General features: G+C 44.4%; 1 protein-coding gene across 2 annotated transcripts in view; it reads right to left on the minus strand.

The window, feature by feature from the left end:
- Window positions 1-7,409: 7,409 nt before the first annotated feature.
- Window positions 7,410-18,815, minus strand: part of BEST3 (bestrophin 3) — a 162,458-nt gene continuing 151,052 nt past the window's right edge. For both annotated transcript variants that reach the window (XM_069228323.1, XM_069228324.1), the window contains 2 exons: window positions 18,408-18,559; window positions 7,410-8,714 (listed from right to left, as the gene is read on the minus strand). In XM_069228323.1, coding sequence (XP_069084424.1) covers window positions 7,832-8,714; window positions 18,408-18,559 — 1,035 coding nt within the window. In that variant the 3' untranslated portion in view covers window positions 7,410-7,831. The remainder of the gene's footprint in view (window positions 8,715-18,407; window positions 18,560-18,815) is intronic.

Consider the following 18,815-nt stretch of genomic DNA (forward strand, 5'->3'; position numbering starts at 1 on the left):
AAGTTACAAGGCTCTAGCACCCCTGGAGCGCCACTTTCAGTGACACTACAGTGGCGTTTTTCATTGCACCATATTTACAAGAAGGCGTTAAGCCCTCCTTGTAAATATGGGGCCCTCCGAGACAGTTTTCTGTGTCAGAGGGCCGTACAATGGGTGTTGCTGTGGGTGTTCCACAACGCCCATTGGTTTTGACGCTGCCCTGGATTTACACGAAGGCCTAAGGGGTGGGGCTAGCATGGCACACCAAGGAGGATTACTTTTATTCCTCATCGTTTTTTGCTCTTTCGATGTGTGCTGCATTCTGCAGCACACATAGAAGGAGCAAAAGGCCATAAATGATTGTTTATGTGCAGGAAGGTGTCCCTTCCTGCACTAAAACAATCATTCCAAAAGGAGGCTTTGGTTCTTGTATGTGTGCTGCATTTTGCAGCACACATAGATGTGCCAAATCGCCATTGTAGATTGTTTATGTGCAGGAAGGTACATCTCTACACTATGGTGCAAGGATGCCTGCGTTGGCGCAGGAAGCATAATTCAACACCTGCGCAGGGGGAAACACAGGGGTGCACTGTATTTCTGTAAATACGGCGCATCCCTGCATTTTAAAAGTGGCACAGCCCGGCACTGCGCCACTTTGTTGTAAATCTGTGCCATAAAATGTACAAAAGTATCCAGGTATATGTTTTTGCATGAGAAAGAATTTATAATATTCATTCAATTAAGACTTTATTGCTTTCTCCACTCACTTGTTCTTGATATGCCATTGGATTCCAGAGGTAACAAATACAGGAAAACAGGAAAACACTTCATATTTGACATTTTTTATATAAATAAAAACGACACTGTACAGCATATTTCATTTTGCAGTCCCTATTTCTTCTTCCACTTGGTCTGTTTTATTGTGTACACTGTAGGAAGCCATTTTACCATTAACTGCCTGCTCTGCTGGAGTACAACTTACCACATGCAGGTGAGGGGTGGTAACATTCAAGCTCCGTGCCCAACTGAGGACAGCAGTCTAGTTGTTATACTGCATAGACAAGCAAGTCCTTCTAACTTGAAAAACTAGAACGTTTTAACGGGGACAACATATTAGAGAAAAAAGAGTTACGGAGCACAGTATGATTTTTTTCATATGTCTGATCATTGCAAAATAATATGTATACAAGGACGTTAGAAATGTATATTACCTTCTTATCACTTTCTTATCCCAGACTTTATATAATGAGGTGGGCACACCTTGGAGAGAGGCACCTTAGAGCCGACCTACAAGTTAAAAATGTAAAATCTTCTCCCTCATGTTGTAAATATATTTGTAACCAGAAACCTCCTGTTCTGTCTGGCTCCTTTTGGAGGTAGTCAACGTGTGCTCCCTGTCTCTGCATAGGAGTTCCTGCTTACTTTGCAGACTCTTTTCTGCTTGCTGTTTCCTTACTGCAACCACTCTTTCAAAGGGGGTGTGTGGATTTAGCTATGGATTCCCCCATGTACGGAGCCTGTGCCCTTTGAGGGGCCATCCCTTGTTCTTGCCATATTTGGGGTTGTAGTGTAGGTGCCTTCACTGGTCAGCAGTGCTTGTTTGGTATTTGATGCAAGGAGTGGCTGTTCTGATGCACCTTTTCCGCTCCTCCCTTTTTGGATCCTTGTTATTATATTTATTGTGGCCCTTCTGTGGTCCTGACTGGAGGCTGGGCCTTCGAGCATGGGCGTGGGATGCCCTGACTGTGCTTCTTTATGCTGCTGCACACTTCCTTGTTGATCTACTGTCTCTGTTTTCTGATGGTTTCTCCTCTTGAGCTTCTTTGTGGGGTGGACAGCCGGCCAATTGGGAGTACTCCGATGAGTGCCTTATTGTTGGGGCATTGGTCTCACTCTCCTTTTTTAGTGAAGAGTCTGTTCATGAGCTATCCTCCGTGCACCTTGCTGGGTACAGGGCAAAGACTTAACCTGCTTGTGACTGGGTCCATTTAGTTCCTTTCAATGGGTTCTCTTGTGTTTCTCTGTCATACTGGCTTTTCTTCTGGAGGTGATGCACTCGAATGGTCTGTGGTGTGTTGTGGGTAGGCAAGAATGTCTGTCACCTGTTAGGCATGTCTCTTTCAATAGCATTTCAGGTCCTGACTTTTGTGTGGGATATGAATCCCCTGGATCTTTCTTGGGGTTTCCTACCATCCATGGCCTGACTGATCAACTGGGCTTGTTCCTCCTTTTCTTTGTGCTGGGCCCTGTTTTGATGCATTGTGTGTGAATGTTTGCCCTGCTTCAGGCTAACTTCTTGGTTTACCCTTGGTACCTCATATAGGTCAATGTGCTCTTGTGCATTATTTGGATGTGGAATGGTGCCTATTTGTAGCCCCCTCCCCCCACATTCCCTATGATGGGGTTACAAGTGTCTTAGGGCCCTCAGTCTACCGTCTTGAAACCAGATCCAGTTCCAGGTCTTCTCATTTGGCATTACTGTTCATACACCATGCCACCATATCCTCTCCATTTCCTGCATCTCTGGCTGTTGGGTTCTTGGCAGGTGACTGACTTTGGCTTACTTGACTCTCCTGTTATTTCAGGTGGCTCAGCACTGCAGACATTCCCTATTTGGGGTAGCTCTTTTCAGTGCACTTGTTGTACTGTCAGCCTTTTGGACTTCTGGTGCTTGTTAACTTGCTTTGAGACTGATGCTTCAAACTTTGTTGGTCTTCTGGATTCACTCCTCCCATCTTTGCATCTGGAATCTACCTTTTCTGGCGGGCTTACTTAACGGCTGATTGATCACAGCCATGCCTTCTTTGGTAAATATTCATGATGACAAAAGTGGGATGAGGAAGAGATGAAGAGGTAACACTTAAAATCTTTAAACGCAGTCCCATTGTTCCAATTCTACTTCCTTGCTCTAGTTCTTACAATACTCCTACTCCTTGTGCAATGTGCCAAGCTTTGACCATGGTGTATGTTAGACCTGTCAGCCTTACAATGGTCTTCCCCCAATCTTTTTGCCCGCTTGCTTCCGATTTCGCAGAATTAGTTTTTGTTGGCTTTAGGACTCTGTGCACTTTACCATTTCTAACCGGCCCATAGGGCCAGATCTTATGTAATTAAAAGGTAGAACATGTACCTTTCAGTTCTATATGTCCTGGTAGTGAAAAACTCCAAAACTCGTTTTTTCACTTCTGTGAGACATACCCCTCCCATAGCATAACATTGGGGATTCCGCATTACATTTATTAAGCTGTAATTCCTGATTCAGAGGAGGTAGATTTGCCATGCTTAGTACCTGTGGGATTGTAATGCAGCCTGTCTCTGATCACTTATCTGGAGAAGGTGACAGCTGGGCTTTTTTGTATTTCCTCTAGACAGCCACACACAATGGGAGCTTAGGTATGACTTTGTCGCGTAGGTTCTCATTATCCCATTTGAGACTACTGAATTCGGGCGGCAGAATCCCCTGTACTGCGGGAGACTGAGTCCGGTCCTGCATCATGTGACACCTGTCTGCCTAATCTGGGTTTATTCTGGCTAACTAGCAGTCCCACATCTCCATCCAAGAGAAGGGATGATTGGGGCAACTGTGCGCATTACATGAATGACTTCTCAGGGTAATTGTGGTCACTAAGATCTCATCCATTTCTCTCAGTTACATTAGTCCCACGTATGCAAGGCCAATCAGAGGCAGAGTAGAGTTCAATAAGGTTTTATTGATGGAACTGCATCTTAGATAATAAAGCATGAATTGCAATAACTAGGACAATGAAGCACAATAGGATTAAAATTGTAACAAGGAAAGTAAAACACAAGAATAAAGCTACCATGTTGTCACTAAGGTTTTTAAGGATCATTCCTACCTAGGCTATGTTAGAGCACAGCATGTTAAGCTCTAATTCTGCCCTTCAGGTTCCCCCTGGGAAGACATCATCCCTCATACCTGGGCAAGAGGCCTGTAGTCTACATAAGCAGCTGCAGCAAAGCAATCAGCAATCAGCATACAGTCGTGGTCATCTGGCTGGAATCTCCCTCTAACGTACATGGGTCAAAGTAGTGTTTTTAGTGTGTATGTTTCTGTGAACATTGGAGACAAAGCGTACCACTGTTGCCGGCAACCTATCTTACTGCACCCTTGAGAAAAGCACAGAGTGAAAGAAATGTCTTGTTTAAGAACACAGTGCTGTCCTATGCGAAGCATAGCTAGATGGAGAAAATAAAGCAAGACCGCAAATGTGGCCACTGTTAAAATAATATAACGAAGCTAAAATAAAACATATCTAGGTTAAAGTGCTCAGCGGCAGGCCTAGTTTGCTAAAAAAAAGTGTATAAAACTATAGCTAAAATGGCTACACAACAACTTGATGGCCCCTGATGAGCCATCAGGACATTTTGGGAGGGAGGAGCTGGCCACAGCCTCACACACCTAAATAGGATGTGTCCACACAAAGGCCTGCATAACCCCGTGGTGAGTCTGGAACCAGGGCAGAAAGAGAGGCCTTTAAAGTCACCCCCATTTTAACTACATCACTGGCTATGTGAACTGGACCTCAGACTGTATCACCTCAGTACACTTCTGAACCCTGTGGGTACTCTGCCAGGAAGAAGGACGGCTGTGCTGCTGAAGGACTGCCACTCTGCTAGACTGTTGCTCTGGAAGACCTGCTTTCTTGCTGTGCTAAACTGCTGCCTGCTCGCCTCCTTGCCTGGGTGAGAAGGACTGGACACACATCACTTAACCCCGCAACTCCAAGAGCTAGCTGACTGGTCTACCACTTTTTGACATCTCAGGGACATAAATGACTTCCAACTCATCTGTTCCGGCCCCTGGTCTCTGCCAGTTATGACTATGTCCTATCCTACGGTGCCCATCCAGTCCTGGACCCTTGGAAATGGGCCTTAAGCGCATTGCCAGCAGGATCTACACATCGATGTGAATGTGCAGAGCCCAGAACCAGCGCATCACCTCCACTGCAGATGTATCACCGTCTTTGTGAGGATCAATCCAGGTGCATCACCGCCATTCTGAGGATCAACACTGGTGATGCATCGTTGCTGTTGTGTGGCTGGACCCACGAAGAGCCTGAGCTGTGTTGACCACGGACATCGCAGCACCTCCTCTGCACCACACATTGCGTTTTTGATGCTGAAGCAGCCCAGGTACTTTTCGTCAAGACAAGTCTGAGTCCTGTAGTGGGCCTGCACTCCATTGTGAACACAACTTTGCACGGTGTAGTTTGACCAGATAGCTCCGGTTGGCACTTTTTGCCTCTAAGTGCTTTTCTACAGTTTAATCTTTAAAAATTCATTACTCAAGTTCTACTAATTGAATTTTCGTTGTTTTAGTCTTGTTTTATTTATTGAGGCAAGTTCTATCTTTTCTAACCAGGTGCAATATCTTTTTGGGTAGGGTTTTCAATGTTTTACTGTTTAAAGTGTTGAACAAATGGCCTCTTACGTTAAGCCTGACTGCACCGTGCCAAGCTACCAGAGGGTGAGCACAAGTTAATTTAGGGTGTGTTTGTGACTTACCCTGACTAGGACTGTGGTTCTTACTTAGACACAGAGCTTACCTCTCCCAGCCAGGAACCCAGTTTCTAACTCTTAGGCTGCTTTGCTAGTCAATTTATCTGCACGCCTGAATTAATGGTAAGAATGGTAAGTGCTCACATCATCTCCCTCAAAAGGCTGAAATAATGGGGTTTGCTTGCTACTGTATTTCCAATAGGAGATTTTTTGAAAGGCTGACAGCTACATGTAAATTGAACTAACAGAAAAACAAACAATTACTGCTAGGGATATCTTTTATCATTCAGAAGTATGGAAAAGTGACGGGTGGGCGTCATTTCATCTCCAGAATGATAAAAGGCATAGTCGATCATATTTAGTTTCAAACTGAATAATACAAACTGTCAATAGGTCCTTTTTCATGTGAAATCAGGTGAAAGACGGACAACCAGCCCTCATCTTATCTCATTCAGGAAAATGAAAGGCTGACAGCTGATCTTCAACTAATGTATATAAGCATAAAAAACTGACAATATGCCCTTATGTTCATTTCCAGAGAAAAATGAAACAGCCACACCCAGACCTCAATCAATCCTCCTACGGATTAAATACTGAGATTTGTAATCCTTTTATCCTTCTTAGTTCGGGACCAGTTTTCTCATTTCATACTCCTGAAATGTAAATACGATCAACATCCCTCTGGTGGTCAATGAGGGCCTTTTATCCTTCTGAAGAAATACTAAGGTGATAAATTAGAAACATACATACATATGTTGGTATCCCCATTTTGACTGCTTACTTCCTGGTAAAGCAATCCAATGGAATATTATGCATTTATTTGAATACTTTTCACTATAACTATTTACTATTACAGTACATTTACTTCACAGTGATGTTAAAGAAATCAAGCAAAACATGATGTAACCACGTTGTTTCATGAGAAACTAGAAGCATGCATGTCCTTAAGGTCTGTCTGGCTCTCTAAGTAGTTGTATAGTGGCTCAGATACCATGCCTCAGTAGGAAGGGTAGCAGAGAATGTAGAAAATAGAGAGTGCCGCTATTTGGCCCACAATGTGTTAACTGCTGCTAATGAGGGTGTGATGACTACCTACAAATATGCAAGCTCAAAGAAAAATCGCACCATTTAGAAGACTAAGGGCCAGATGTAGCAAGGCATTAGCGCCTCGCAAACGGCGAAAAACGCCGTTTGCGAGGCGCTAATGCCTGTGCGCGATGCAGAAACACATTTTGCGAGTCGGAACCGACTCGCAAAATGTGTTTCCGACTTGCAAATAGGAAGGGGTGTTCCCTTCCTATTTGCAACTCGCACCGCGATGTAAGTTGATTTGTGACCGCAAAAGCGGTCACAAATCAACTCGCAGTTACCATCCACTTGAAGTGGATGGTAACTCATTCGCAAACGGGAAGGGGTCCCCATGGGACCCCTTCCCCTTTGTGAATGATCACAAAAATAATTTTTCAGAGCAGGCAGTGGTCCAATGGACCACTACCTGCCCTGAAAAATACCGAAACAAAAGGTTTCGGTTTATTTTTCAAAGTGCAGCTCGTTTTCCTTTAAGGAAAACGGGTTGCACTTTGAAAAAAAAAACCTGCTTTATTGAAAAGCAGTCGCAAACATGGAGGTCTGCTGACGACAGCAGGCCTCCATGTTTGCGAGTGCCCATAGTCGGTATGGGGCCGCAATTTGCGACCCACCTCATTAATATTAATGAGGTGGGTCATTGCGACCCCATACCGACTCGCAGAAGGTGTCTGAGACACCTTTCTGCATGTGGTTTTGCGAGTTGCAATTTGCGAGTCTCTATGACTCGCAAATTGCAACTCGCAAAACCATACTTACCTACATCTGGCCCTAAATATATAAAGGTACACCGCAAGGCCATGAGGATAAGAAATATTTCAGTGTCAATCTTAACAATTGCAATTTATTGTACTTTCCAAGAAATGGAGGACTGCAGTCTTTGTTAACATTTACTCCACAGTTACATCACTTCTATTCGCTGCTAGAAAACCACAATTGGAAAAACATTTTAGAGGTAGCATTCATCAACTGAAACATTAGATTCCTTCTCACTTCCGAGATACTAAAGGCGTATCTTAGCAGTGCACAGTGGAAAAGCTTGCCCGGAGATAGCATACCGTCTTATTGCCTTCTGGTCTTGCTCTTCATCTCTCAGTACTCTAGAGGTGGTTGCGTCCAAAATGTGATTTTTGGTCTGAAATGTTCTTGTATTTAGAGGTCTTTAAACCTTAGCTTGAAGAACGTTGTCCAGTGTTGAAACAATTTGATTTTATTACAAAAAGCATTGTCTCAATCAAACTGACAGTCAATGCTGTCCTTCAGTATTCTCGCTGCTAAACTCAACAATATCTGTTTCTTTAGCATCCAAGGTTTTGAGCATATTATACATTTCATCAGTGTCTTTAGCTCCTCTGGAAGTGCCACTGCTTGATTGGGTTTTCTCTGAAATGTTCAAAGGGGCCAGTGTGTAAACAGGTTTGTCTGGTTTTGTGTTTATTGATTGATTGGGCCTTTGATCTTCCTGTACACTCAGTTTTGGGGGTTTCGTCTGACCCTCCAAACCATCGGCTTGTTGGCCTTCACCTAAGAGGGCAATGCTCTGTCCTCCAGCCACTGATATCTCCCCCATCTCATCATCCATTTGCAGTAAATTAGTCTGAGACATGGCAGTGTTGGAGTTCAAATCCAAATTTCTCGGTGGTACCGCACTCTGTGTCTGAGGGTGGCTGGTCGATCCCACATAACTGTCGATACGAAATCGTGGGTCCTCACTTGATGTGACAAATACCATAGGTGGGTCCAAAGTCGTGGGTTCATACACACTCGACTTTGGACTAGGTGATGTTTCAGATTTACCAGATTCCTCAATAGTTGATAGGTCTCCATGAGGTAAAGGAGGTTTTAAGTTCCTGTCGGCTTGCTCCAGTCTCTTACTAGCATTTATAACAAATTGTTTATTCCTGTTAGGGATATCGTGATGACTTGTGATGTGGTTCCTGTCGCACGTAGGAAAAAATATATTTGAAAGTTCACTGTCTTGCCTGCTGAAAGTCCTTCGAGGTGACATCTCGGAATGTTCATGAGCACTCAGAAAGCGCTTGACTCGTCTCAACACCGAAGGTTGTCGTCTTGGTCTCTCATCATCCCATATGCAATCCTCCCCTCGTACAAATGCAGAATCCGGTAATCTGTGAACATGAAAATATAATATTTAAATTGAAGTTTAGTGGTTTATTCCTAACAAATAAATGTCATATTGATATCACCCCCAGCACTAATAGTTCAAATGCTTATCAGATTGCGTGCACAGAAAGTGTGGTGGGGGCAGGCTACTGTTTACCCACACAAGTGGCAACTGAGGGTTACAGAGTTAGAGGCAGCAGTGTGAAAGAAGAGACAGAGCTTGAGAATAAGTATGGGCTACAGTTTTTCAGCAAGGAATTAAATGACCGGGCTATACGGGCATGGTGAACTCTTTCTGCAGACAACTAGAAAGTAAACCTTATTTACAAATTCATGGCAGACCTTATCTGTAGACATCAGTAGGCAAGTCATCTGAGACACGAGGATTCATTATGTATATGCCAATGCTCTTCTAGTGGGCGATAATTAGGTTACAGGGCTAATTGCCCCTAAAGTATGGAGGAGTGGGGATAGATGTGGGTTCTCCTGCAGCATAAAACACTGATATGTTGCACTTAATGTGTGTGGTAGCAGACACTCTGTATACAGAACATGTAAAGAACAGCAATTGAAAATGCTAATTCAATATGGTCTGGTTGCAAGAGATGAGTCAAGGCCATCAGAAAGGTGGAAAGTTTCCAAAGAATTTTACAGAAAGAATGTGTTTACTGACAACACACAGAAAATTGGGGGTGGAGATGAATGGAGAGACACCAGAAGGAAGTTTCAGTTTGTAACTGTGTGCAACGGCATGAAAGAACTGAAATAGAATGCAGCTGTGGAGGTGGAATAGCAGCAGAGTTTGAAAACAGGAGGCCAGAGAGCAGTCAGTGGCATACAACAGTATGAACTCGGACAGAAAATACATTAAAGCAAAAGAAAAAGAACTAAAAATTGAAAGGAATGGGAGTGGAGGCCAGCAGAGCAAGTTCAGGAAATGTGAGATGAGGCAGGGACCTTTAAAAGTAGCTTGATTGTTATTGGTATTTTTATTTACAGTAGCATGCTACATGCCACAACCTGCACTATATTCAATAGTCTGGCGTAATGTTACACGTTTCATTGCAGAATGGAGTCTGATTTGGATTTTGGATCTTCAGGGTAGAGGCTTTATGGTAGTGGTGCCCTTTTGGGGGTACAGACTGTTTCTAGTGCTCATTAAAAGAACCTAACATAGCAATATCTTATCTGCAATGCTGTTCCTTACAACAGTTTTCCTTGGAAAGACTGCATGGGATCTCAAAATAGCCTCTTCTGTGTTCCCATTAAAAATTAACCTTTGCTTAAAACTTTATTAAACTTTAGAACTATTACTCTCCTTTTTTCTTTCAAACCTCCCTTACTTTCTATCCTCTGCAGGTCTTCTCCCTGTGAGCACAGCCTACTCTATGTCAGATGCATGTTGGTCTTATTCTTTATTATTGTATTCCTGCAAATTGACCACGTCTCATTTCAACAATCACAACTGTTCCTTTAAAAGCCATACCCCTGCAACCTAACAATGCCTTATCTCCTCTAGCTCATCTATGAATACTGACAACCATTTGCCTAAATTCACATACCCCATCCCACTAAAGGTCACATCTAACGCCTATTAATTTAATTTATGTGATAGAAACTGGAGTAAATGTATGGAATAGTTACCTAAGAGCATGAGACTAATTCCAATAACCACTGAAAAAAACACTAATGTTGCATTTCCGATTAGCATGCTGCCTGACGGAAAGTGCTTCAATGCCTCATCGGGGTGGTAGCACCATATAAATGCAATGACAATACAATGTATAACCATTGTGGCCCACACTAATAGTAATACTAAGACACTTAGCAGTCAGGTAGTCAATTGTAGTTCATACAGACAATATAATAATAATTGCCTTATACTGCTTGACACTCTCACATTCGCATAACATAAAACTGCTACATAGCAAGTCCATCATGGGGTACTGTACCAGTCCACAGCAGTAAACCACCCATCACCAACTGAACCGTCATCGGATAACAGAGGAGATCTGCACATGGCACTGACCAATAGAGTAATTTAGTCAACCAACAAGCTCGATTGTATGACCGATTCTTGACATCTCACAATAACTATCAAATATGTTATGGGCGTTCGTACCAGCAGATCTCTTCACTACCCAATCCTCCATACTATGCCAGCTCAGGACCATAAACTTTATACATTATATTTCAGAATGGACATCTCGGTAGAGTAACTACCAAAGCTGACTATGACCACAAGAAACACCAGGGACCTGCAGGGTTTTTCAGATAGGTCAGCTTCCTGAAATCTTTAAACTGCCAGCATCTCTCTCACTTCTTCATCCATCATACTGCTAAGAGCTGCATCCCATAACAGGATATGTCATCACAGTATTAAAACACGCAAAACATGGAAACAGTTCCCACACAGGATCAAAACACAAACAACACACTTCCAACTACATACCCTAAACTTTGTAGCATGATACCCATGTAGGCAAGAGCTTCAGCACCCATCATAGGGGTAGCAATCACTCTATGAATGTTGCAATACAATTGACAGCCAAGGAAAATAAAAGAGTAATAATCAAGACAGACAAAGACTGGTTTAAGAATGGAAGTGTTATTTCCCTTGGAAGGTGAAGAAAGAACAGATTTTGCAGAGATTACCCAGCTGGAAGTGGAAAAAATGGGAGACAAAACAGAAGATCTGGGGGAGAGGTGCTATGGTCCAGCTTTTCCTCCTCCTCACATGGATGCAGGACAGTCAGAGGAAAAACCTCGTTGTATCGTGAAAGGAGGCAAAGAGTCTCTGAAACAGGTCAGATTTCCCTTTAAAAAGCTCTTGCTGTAATTTCAGACATTGAAAACTTCCCAAAGATCCGATTTTCAAGGCGAGTGCACCCAAATAAGGAAGATTTCAGTTTGTGAGTTGTGTTTTAGCTACAATACACACTATTTGTGCTGATGGTTAGAAATTATTAAATTTGGGTAATTTATTTTAAATATTGCTAGCCTGTTATGGTGCACATACTTTTCCAAATACACAAGTCTTCAAATTCCCAAAGGGTGTTAAGACAGTTGAGGAAGTGGCGCGAAGGAGAGGGCAAGCTGGACGCTACGTTATTATCATTTTATTTTTCCTGGGAGTAAAGGGTGGGGTTGGGCTGGAGGGAGAGGGCCAGAGGAGGGCTATGCACCACAATGTGCGCATGTCTGTTTGGCCTGCCGTGTTGGGCTGGCCAAACAGACATGGGCACTTTGCATGTTCTCTACCGGGCTGTATTGCACAGCCGAGTGGAGAACATGCACAGGCTCCAACTCTCAGTCTGAGCGGCGATGCAGCCCGCTCAGACCATTCACGACGCTGCTGTCATGCTGGTGACAGCAGCCTTGTGATTGGCTGAAAGCCTGTGTGCACCCAGGAACAGGAAGAGGACTAGGACGGAGGGGAGACGAGCGTGTCTTCCCTTGAAGATAAGTGATTTTGTAAAAAAATATATATATATTTTAACCCCTCCCCCATCCCGTCACGCACCGTCCCGCCCCACCACCCCCCTTCAGTGGCAGCCGCCACTGTGTAATAATGTCCCTAAGAGTGAAGGTGGGGAGAGAAAGTGAAATCTAAAAGTAGTCCTAAATAGGGGAAAGCAGCCTGCTTTACAGGAATCCATGATTAGCTCCATCCTACATAGGTGTCAGGTTGATGCATAAAGGGAGCTATTCACAAAGAATTATTGGGGTCAAGCACAACTCTTGTAGAACTCTGTTCCATAATCTTACAGGCCTTTGTCAGCTGGCCCCAAAACATCTAATATTGAAATATTTGGAAACATTCATACTCTATTAGTAGAATAGGAAGTTATGTGCCCCCTCTGCACTTTTACTAATAGTAAACAGGATGTTTTGTGGTCAATACACAAAGACATGTAAAAGTACCTAAAAGCGTACTTCTGAGGTACAGTTTCCTGTACTCATGAATGTTTTTTGTAAACTTCTATGTGTCCAAACAAATGATGCAGGAAATGTTTTGCTCCTAAGAATATACCATCCAAAAGTGAACCTCTCTTCTTGCTCTCATTCCCATATCACAGGACGATAGAGACATTTTGTTTCCATACAGGTTTACTGCAGTGCTGTCTGTGTTTAGTTTATTGTGAAAAGCTCTGCCCAGTGCAATGTGTTGTTCAAAAAGAATCTCAGGTCCAATTTCATGCATCGTTTCAGGGAATTCTTTAAGTAGATCATATTTGTGGTTATTTTTCTGCATTTTATAAACGTTTCTGGGGTAAATGTTTTTACATTGTTGATGCATGACGAGAGATAAACTGATAAAATAGGACTACAGAGTGATAGTCCTATCATCATGCTTTTGCTGTTACATATTACTGACTGATTGACTCAGTATACATACATAGCATGCACATGTTTTGGTGAAATTAAGGGAAGAATAGGTTTCGATCACATGCGCTGCATCATGCTCAACACACGCTCTCTCAAGAAACACGGCGTGGAGATCAGGGACCTGCTCGACTCCACCACCCTGACATCGTATTCCTCACTGAGACGTGGCTAAACCACACCTCTGCACCAGACCTCACCACCGCCATCCCCGAACCGTCTGGGAGGAGGCAATGCCATCATACACAAGAACACCCTCTGCCTTACAACCACCACAAACGACCACGCACCCAACATGGAGCACCTCCACTTCCAGATCCCGACCAACCTAACACAACCCTACGCGGCACCCTCGTCTACAGGCCCCTCGGAACCTGACCCCTTCAGTGAATCCATAGCCGACTTCATTGCACACCATGCCCTCGCCTCTACAAACTACATCCTCCTCTGTGACTTCAATTTCCACCTGGCCAACCTCATCGAACCCAAAACACCTCATCCCTACTAGAGGACCTGGCAAGCTTTGGACTCAAACCACTGATCACCTCCCCAACGCACTCAGAAGGACACACGCTTGACCCCATCTTCCCCGCCGTCAGCAACACCTTCGAACTCCTGTGAAACGACTACCACTGCATCCACTTCTCCTTCACCAAATCCACCCATCACCACTACGCCCTCCGCCACCTGCGCAGAAGCTGGAACAAGGTTATCGAAGACAAACTCGCCACCACCCTCTGCAACTCACCCCCACCAACCTCCACAGACGCTACCACATCTGCACACCTCTTCCACTGATGAATGTCCAACTGCGCCAACACCCTTGGTCCCCCTCAGAAAACTCTCCAGCAAACAGACCACGGAGAAAGCCAGCTAGTTCCCCTCTGTCCTCCAAGAGTCCAGATGCACCTGTAGATGTCTTGAGAGAAGATGGAGGTGCAGCAAGACTTCGGCAGACCAGGCAGCCCTCAAAACCACCTTCACATCACACCACCACCTCATCAGTCACGAAGAAAACCGCCATACTAGAATGAATCAACGCCAACATTCACAACAGCAAAGAACTCTTCACCGTGATCAAATAATTCACCAAACCTAGCACTGACATCACACACATCCCCATCCCAAACCATCTGCGACAACCTCTCCACCTTCTTCCACGCAAGATATCAGACATCTACAACAGCTTCACAACACAAGACCCAGTAGCCACAACCGCCGCACCCAAAGGTTCCAGATTCCAGCCAACCCCGACCAACTGGACCACCCTCACCACAGACGACACCCTACGGATCATGAAGACTGTCTACTTCGGAGCCCCCTCAGACCTCTGTCCCCACCACATGTTCAACCAAGCCAGCAACACCATCACTCCTGAGATCTGCTGCCCGTCAACTGCTTCATCGAGACTGCCACCTTCCCTGAAGAATGGAAACATGCAGAGATCAACCCTCTGGTGAACCAACCCTCCACAGACCTCACAGACCTCAAGAACTACAGGCCCATCTCTCTACTCCTCTTCCCGGCCAAAATCATTGAGAAAGCCATCAACCTCCAATTCACCGAATTCATTGAGACCAATCACATCCTGGACCCCTCACAATCAGGCTTCAGAAGCAACCACAGCACTGAGACTATTCTCGCAGCAATACACAACATCTGCAATCTCCTGGACCGAGGTGAAACTGCAGCTTTCTTTCTCGTGGACCTCTCAGCTGCATTTGACACCGTCTCCCACCGCACCCCCTGCGCAAGACTCCACGATGCTGGCATCAGCGGCAAAGCCCTGGAATGGATCCTCTCCTTTCTCACCGGCCAATCCCAGAGAGTCAAGCTCCACCAGTCACATCCGAACTACAAAGATCAGCTGTGGCATCCCCCAATGCTCCTCCCTGAGCCCCACTCTCTTCAACATTTACATAGCCCCACTAGCAGACATCGTCAGAAACCACAGACTCAACATTGTCTCCTACACTGATGACACTCAGCTGATCTTGTCCCTCACCGACAAACCTATATTCGCAAAGACCAACTTCCACAACAGGATGAAGGCCGTCGCCACCTGGATCAAAGGTAGCTGCCTCAAGCTCTACTCCAACAAGACAGAAGTCCTTATCTTGGGCAACACCCCCTCCACCTGGGACGACTCCTGGTGGCCCGCAGCGCTCGGAGCCTTCCCCACACCGACCAACCATGCACTTAACCTCGGCATCATCTTCGACTCCTTGCTCTCTGTGAAAAAACAAGTCAACACCATCTCATCCTCCTGCTTCCTCATGCTCCGCCTGCTTTGAAAGATCTTCAAGTGGATCCCCATCGAATCCAGAAGAACAGTCACCCAGGCGCTCATCAGCAGTAAGCAGTAAGCTCAACTATGGCAATGCACTCTATGCAGGCACCACCCAGAAGCTCCAAAAGAAGATGCAAAGAATCCAGAACACCGCCGCTAGGTTTATCTTGGACATCCCTTGTCACAGCCACTTCTCCGACCACCTGAGAGACCTACTCTGGCTTCTGATCAACAAAAGAATCACCTTTAAGCTCCTCACACCCACCTACAATGTCCTCCATAACATCAGACCTTCCACATGCCCACCAGATAACTCCACTCTGCTCACCTGGACTTGGCCATTGTCCCCGGATCCACAAGACCACATCCGGAGGAAGATCCTTCTCCTACCTTACCGCTAAAACCTGGAACTCTCTTCCTCTTCATCTCTGGCAATCACCCTCTCTGCCTCAACTCAGGAAGGACCTCAAGACCTGGCTCTTCGACTGAACCGGCCATCCAGTGCTTCAACTAAGCCGCAGAACCCTCCACCCCCTAGTGCCTTAAGACCTGATTGCTTGATTAGCTGCGCTCTACGAGAACCCTGATTGATTGACTGACTCTACGTAACTAATGGAAACAGTGTCCCAGTACCACTGCTGCATTTAAAGCCCAAGTAGTAATCTGTAGTGGACAGGCTTAGTGGTGGGAAAAAAACTCCTCTTGGGTCCCTGGGCGCTTCCTTCAGAGATAATAAACACAGCCTTCTTACTATTCAACTGAAGCTGTGCTGATGTATCAATCTTTGGATCCTAGTTAAATCCTGTAGAGCACGGAAGGAAGAGGGGATGTTCTTAGAGACAGATATTGACACTACTGTGACATCTGAGTATGTCAACAAGGCACACAGAAGCATCATGAAGAAAACAAGCAGGCCTGAGGACAAGAGTGAACCCTGTAGGAAACCACAATCAAGGGATGCAGGCAAGGATGGATACGTCTCAGGTGGACTCTCTTAGATCACTGTTGCAGAAAATAACTGTACTGAATGTGGGCCAAAGGACCAGCCTGCACCCCTCTGCAGTCCCATCTAGCTGAATCTGATCTTTCATGGATATGGGCAAGTTCAGCATGACTCTGAGGCTGCGTGCTCCTACATCTGCCCATCCCAAGATGGCCTTCCAAAACACCGACTGGGCACTGTCAAGCACACAGTGTGATGAAACCCAGGCTGAAAAATGGAAAGGCAGTTGGTGCTCCCCAGAAGTTGTTGGGGATCACAATTATTGTAGAGATAACTGACTTGAAGGTAGCCTAGCTTATCTTCCTCACACCTTTGCTTTCACTGTTAGCTTTCAAGTCAACCTCTTTTTGTATTCAATAATTTAACTTCACTGTAGAACGAAGGAACAATGTGAAATTGATGTCTAGAGTTTGACATCTGAAGTTTAGAAGACAACAAACCTGCACAAAAAGAACAAAGCATCTGAAAGTGATAACTGCATGGCGCTTCACCCAGCTTGTTACTGTTGGTTAGACAGATGTGTTTGTCAACGTCACTCTATTCATATGTGTGACTAATTCAATATACGGTGATGAAGGGTAGAGATGGGAAAATCATTGTGTATTGACTTGCTCACTAAATACTGCATCAAGCATGTGCCCTTTGCAGTGTGTTGTTGTTGGGATTATTGCAGCAAACACCAGGTCACTCAAGCACTCATGATGTTTAGAAAAACTGAGACCTGGGAATCATAGTCGTGAGCAAGACCAAAATGTGATTGCTCTTGGAAGTGAGTTTGAACATGGGTGTAAAGATGTAGTAGCCTTTCGAGCTTCTGATTATTAAAATGGATCATATTGTCTTATTTTAGGAGCAATATAGGGAGAACGATTTCATATAGGCACATAAATCTCAAACAAACTACTTAAAACGGGTCTGCTGGTTAAGGGGAAGCAGTGCCATTGTCCCACTTTTTCAGGCCACAAACCAGCCTTACTGCGGAAATTTGAGTCACCTGTGCCTTTTATGTAGTGTTGAGTCCAATGTAAAGCGCATAGCTATGTCTTAGATCGAAACATTCATTTTTCTTTTTTACTTTGAGAGTCAGAGTAAATTCAAACCCTAGAAGGGGAGGTAATACGATTTGTCCAATTATGATCTTTTTTTTGCTTCTTCGAATTCTTAAAATGCAGCCTGGATCCAGGCTCTGATTTTAAGACGAGGTATTTACAGGGAGTGATAATCAATGTAGCCATGACTAATGTTTAATTGCTTTTCTAATATATTACATATTTCACTCAAGAAGGCATACCCCTACCAGTACCCATTCAGAAGGGGCTCGAAATTTAAGTCTCCTTTTCTATTTTTCTAATACATTCTAGCTTTTCTATCCGCAATCATTCAGTAAATCCGTGCATGAATAACATTGCTGAAGATGCAGACAGCATGCTTATGTCCACGCCGCCAGTTCCTAGAAATCCATGGAACACATGCTCTATAGACATTTCCCTGTACAAATCAGGCATATCCTAATCGCACTGTATCGCCATCTCATAATTACAACAGCAGAGAAATGTAGCTTCAAAACTAATCAGCTAATAAGTATTTACCATTGCTCCCGGCTTCGCATCAATTAAAAAAACTAATGTCTGGGAGGAGCACCTTCTGACACAGGTCTCACGTAAACAACATTGCGCCAGGGTTCAAAGCCAATACTATAGTCTCTACAGCTGGCACACCATAAATGGTGCTTAAGATATTGTTAAACAGCTTCTTGCCATATATTCAGCACCACTGTTAACCGCACGAGCAGTTAACAACACTTGTTATTAGCTCTTAACAATGTATGTTCCCAATCAGCAAGAAAGGATGCTTAATGGGGGCAAGCGCAATAACTTGCATCACTAGAAGCTACTTGAATCCCGCCAACTGCGAGATCACCTAATCTGGGGCCCTATGTACGAACACATTTTTCCATAGACACAGAATGGGTAAAACCCTTTGCTACATCTGGCCCCTGGTGAAAAAGGATCCAGTTACCCCATCTCATTCGTCGATCCCAGGAAAGACGGGATACAGTAATCAGCAGCTGCCAGGGTGTAGGGAGGCCGCACATTAGAATCGTTCCAGTAAATATCCTTGCTCATCTTCGGCAAATTCATGTGCATCTCATCAACGGCCAGGAGAGACACCTAGAGCCATGAAAGGAAAGAAGCCAAAGTTCATATTCATGCAGGTTGGTGCAGTGTGGCATGTGGTGAAACCATACAATACGATTCCGAATGGCCTAAAATGAATGTGCTTGGACTAAAATAGAAAACAGTAGATAGGCACCAAAAACAACCTGTTTCTGCAAATTCCATGCACTGACAAACATGTTCCAAAAATAGAAGATGTACAATGAGCTGTATGGACTCGAACAAGGTATTCAAATGTAGTTTATGTTAA

Source organism: Pleurodeles waltl, chromosome 4_1, assembly GCF_031143425.1.
Source record: "Pleurodeles waltl isolate 20211129_DDA chromosome 4_1, aPleWal1.hap1.20221129, whole genome shotgun sequence".
Lineage (NCBI taxonomy): Eukaryota > Metazoa > Chordata > Amphibia > Caudata > Salamandridae > Pleurodeles > Pleurodeles waltl.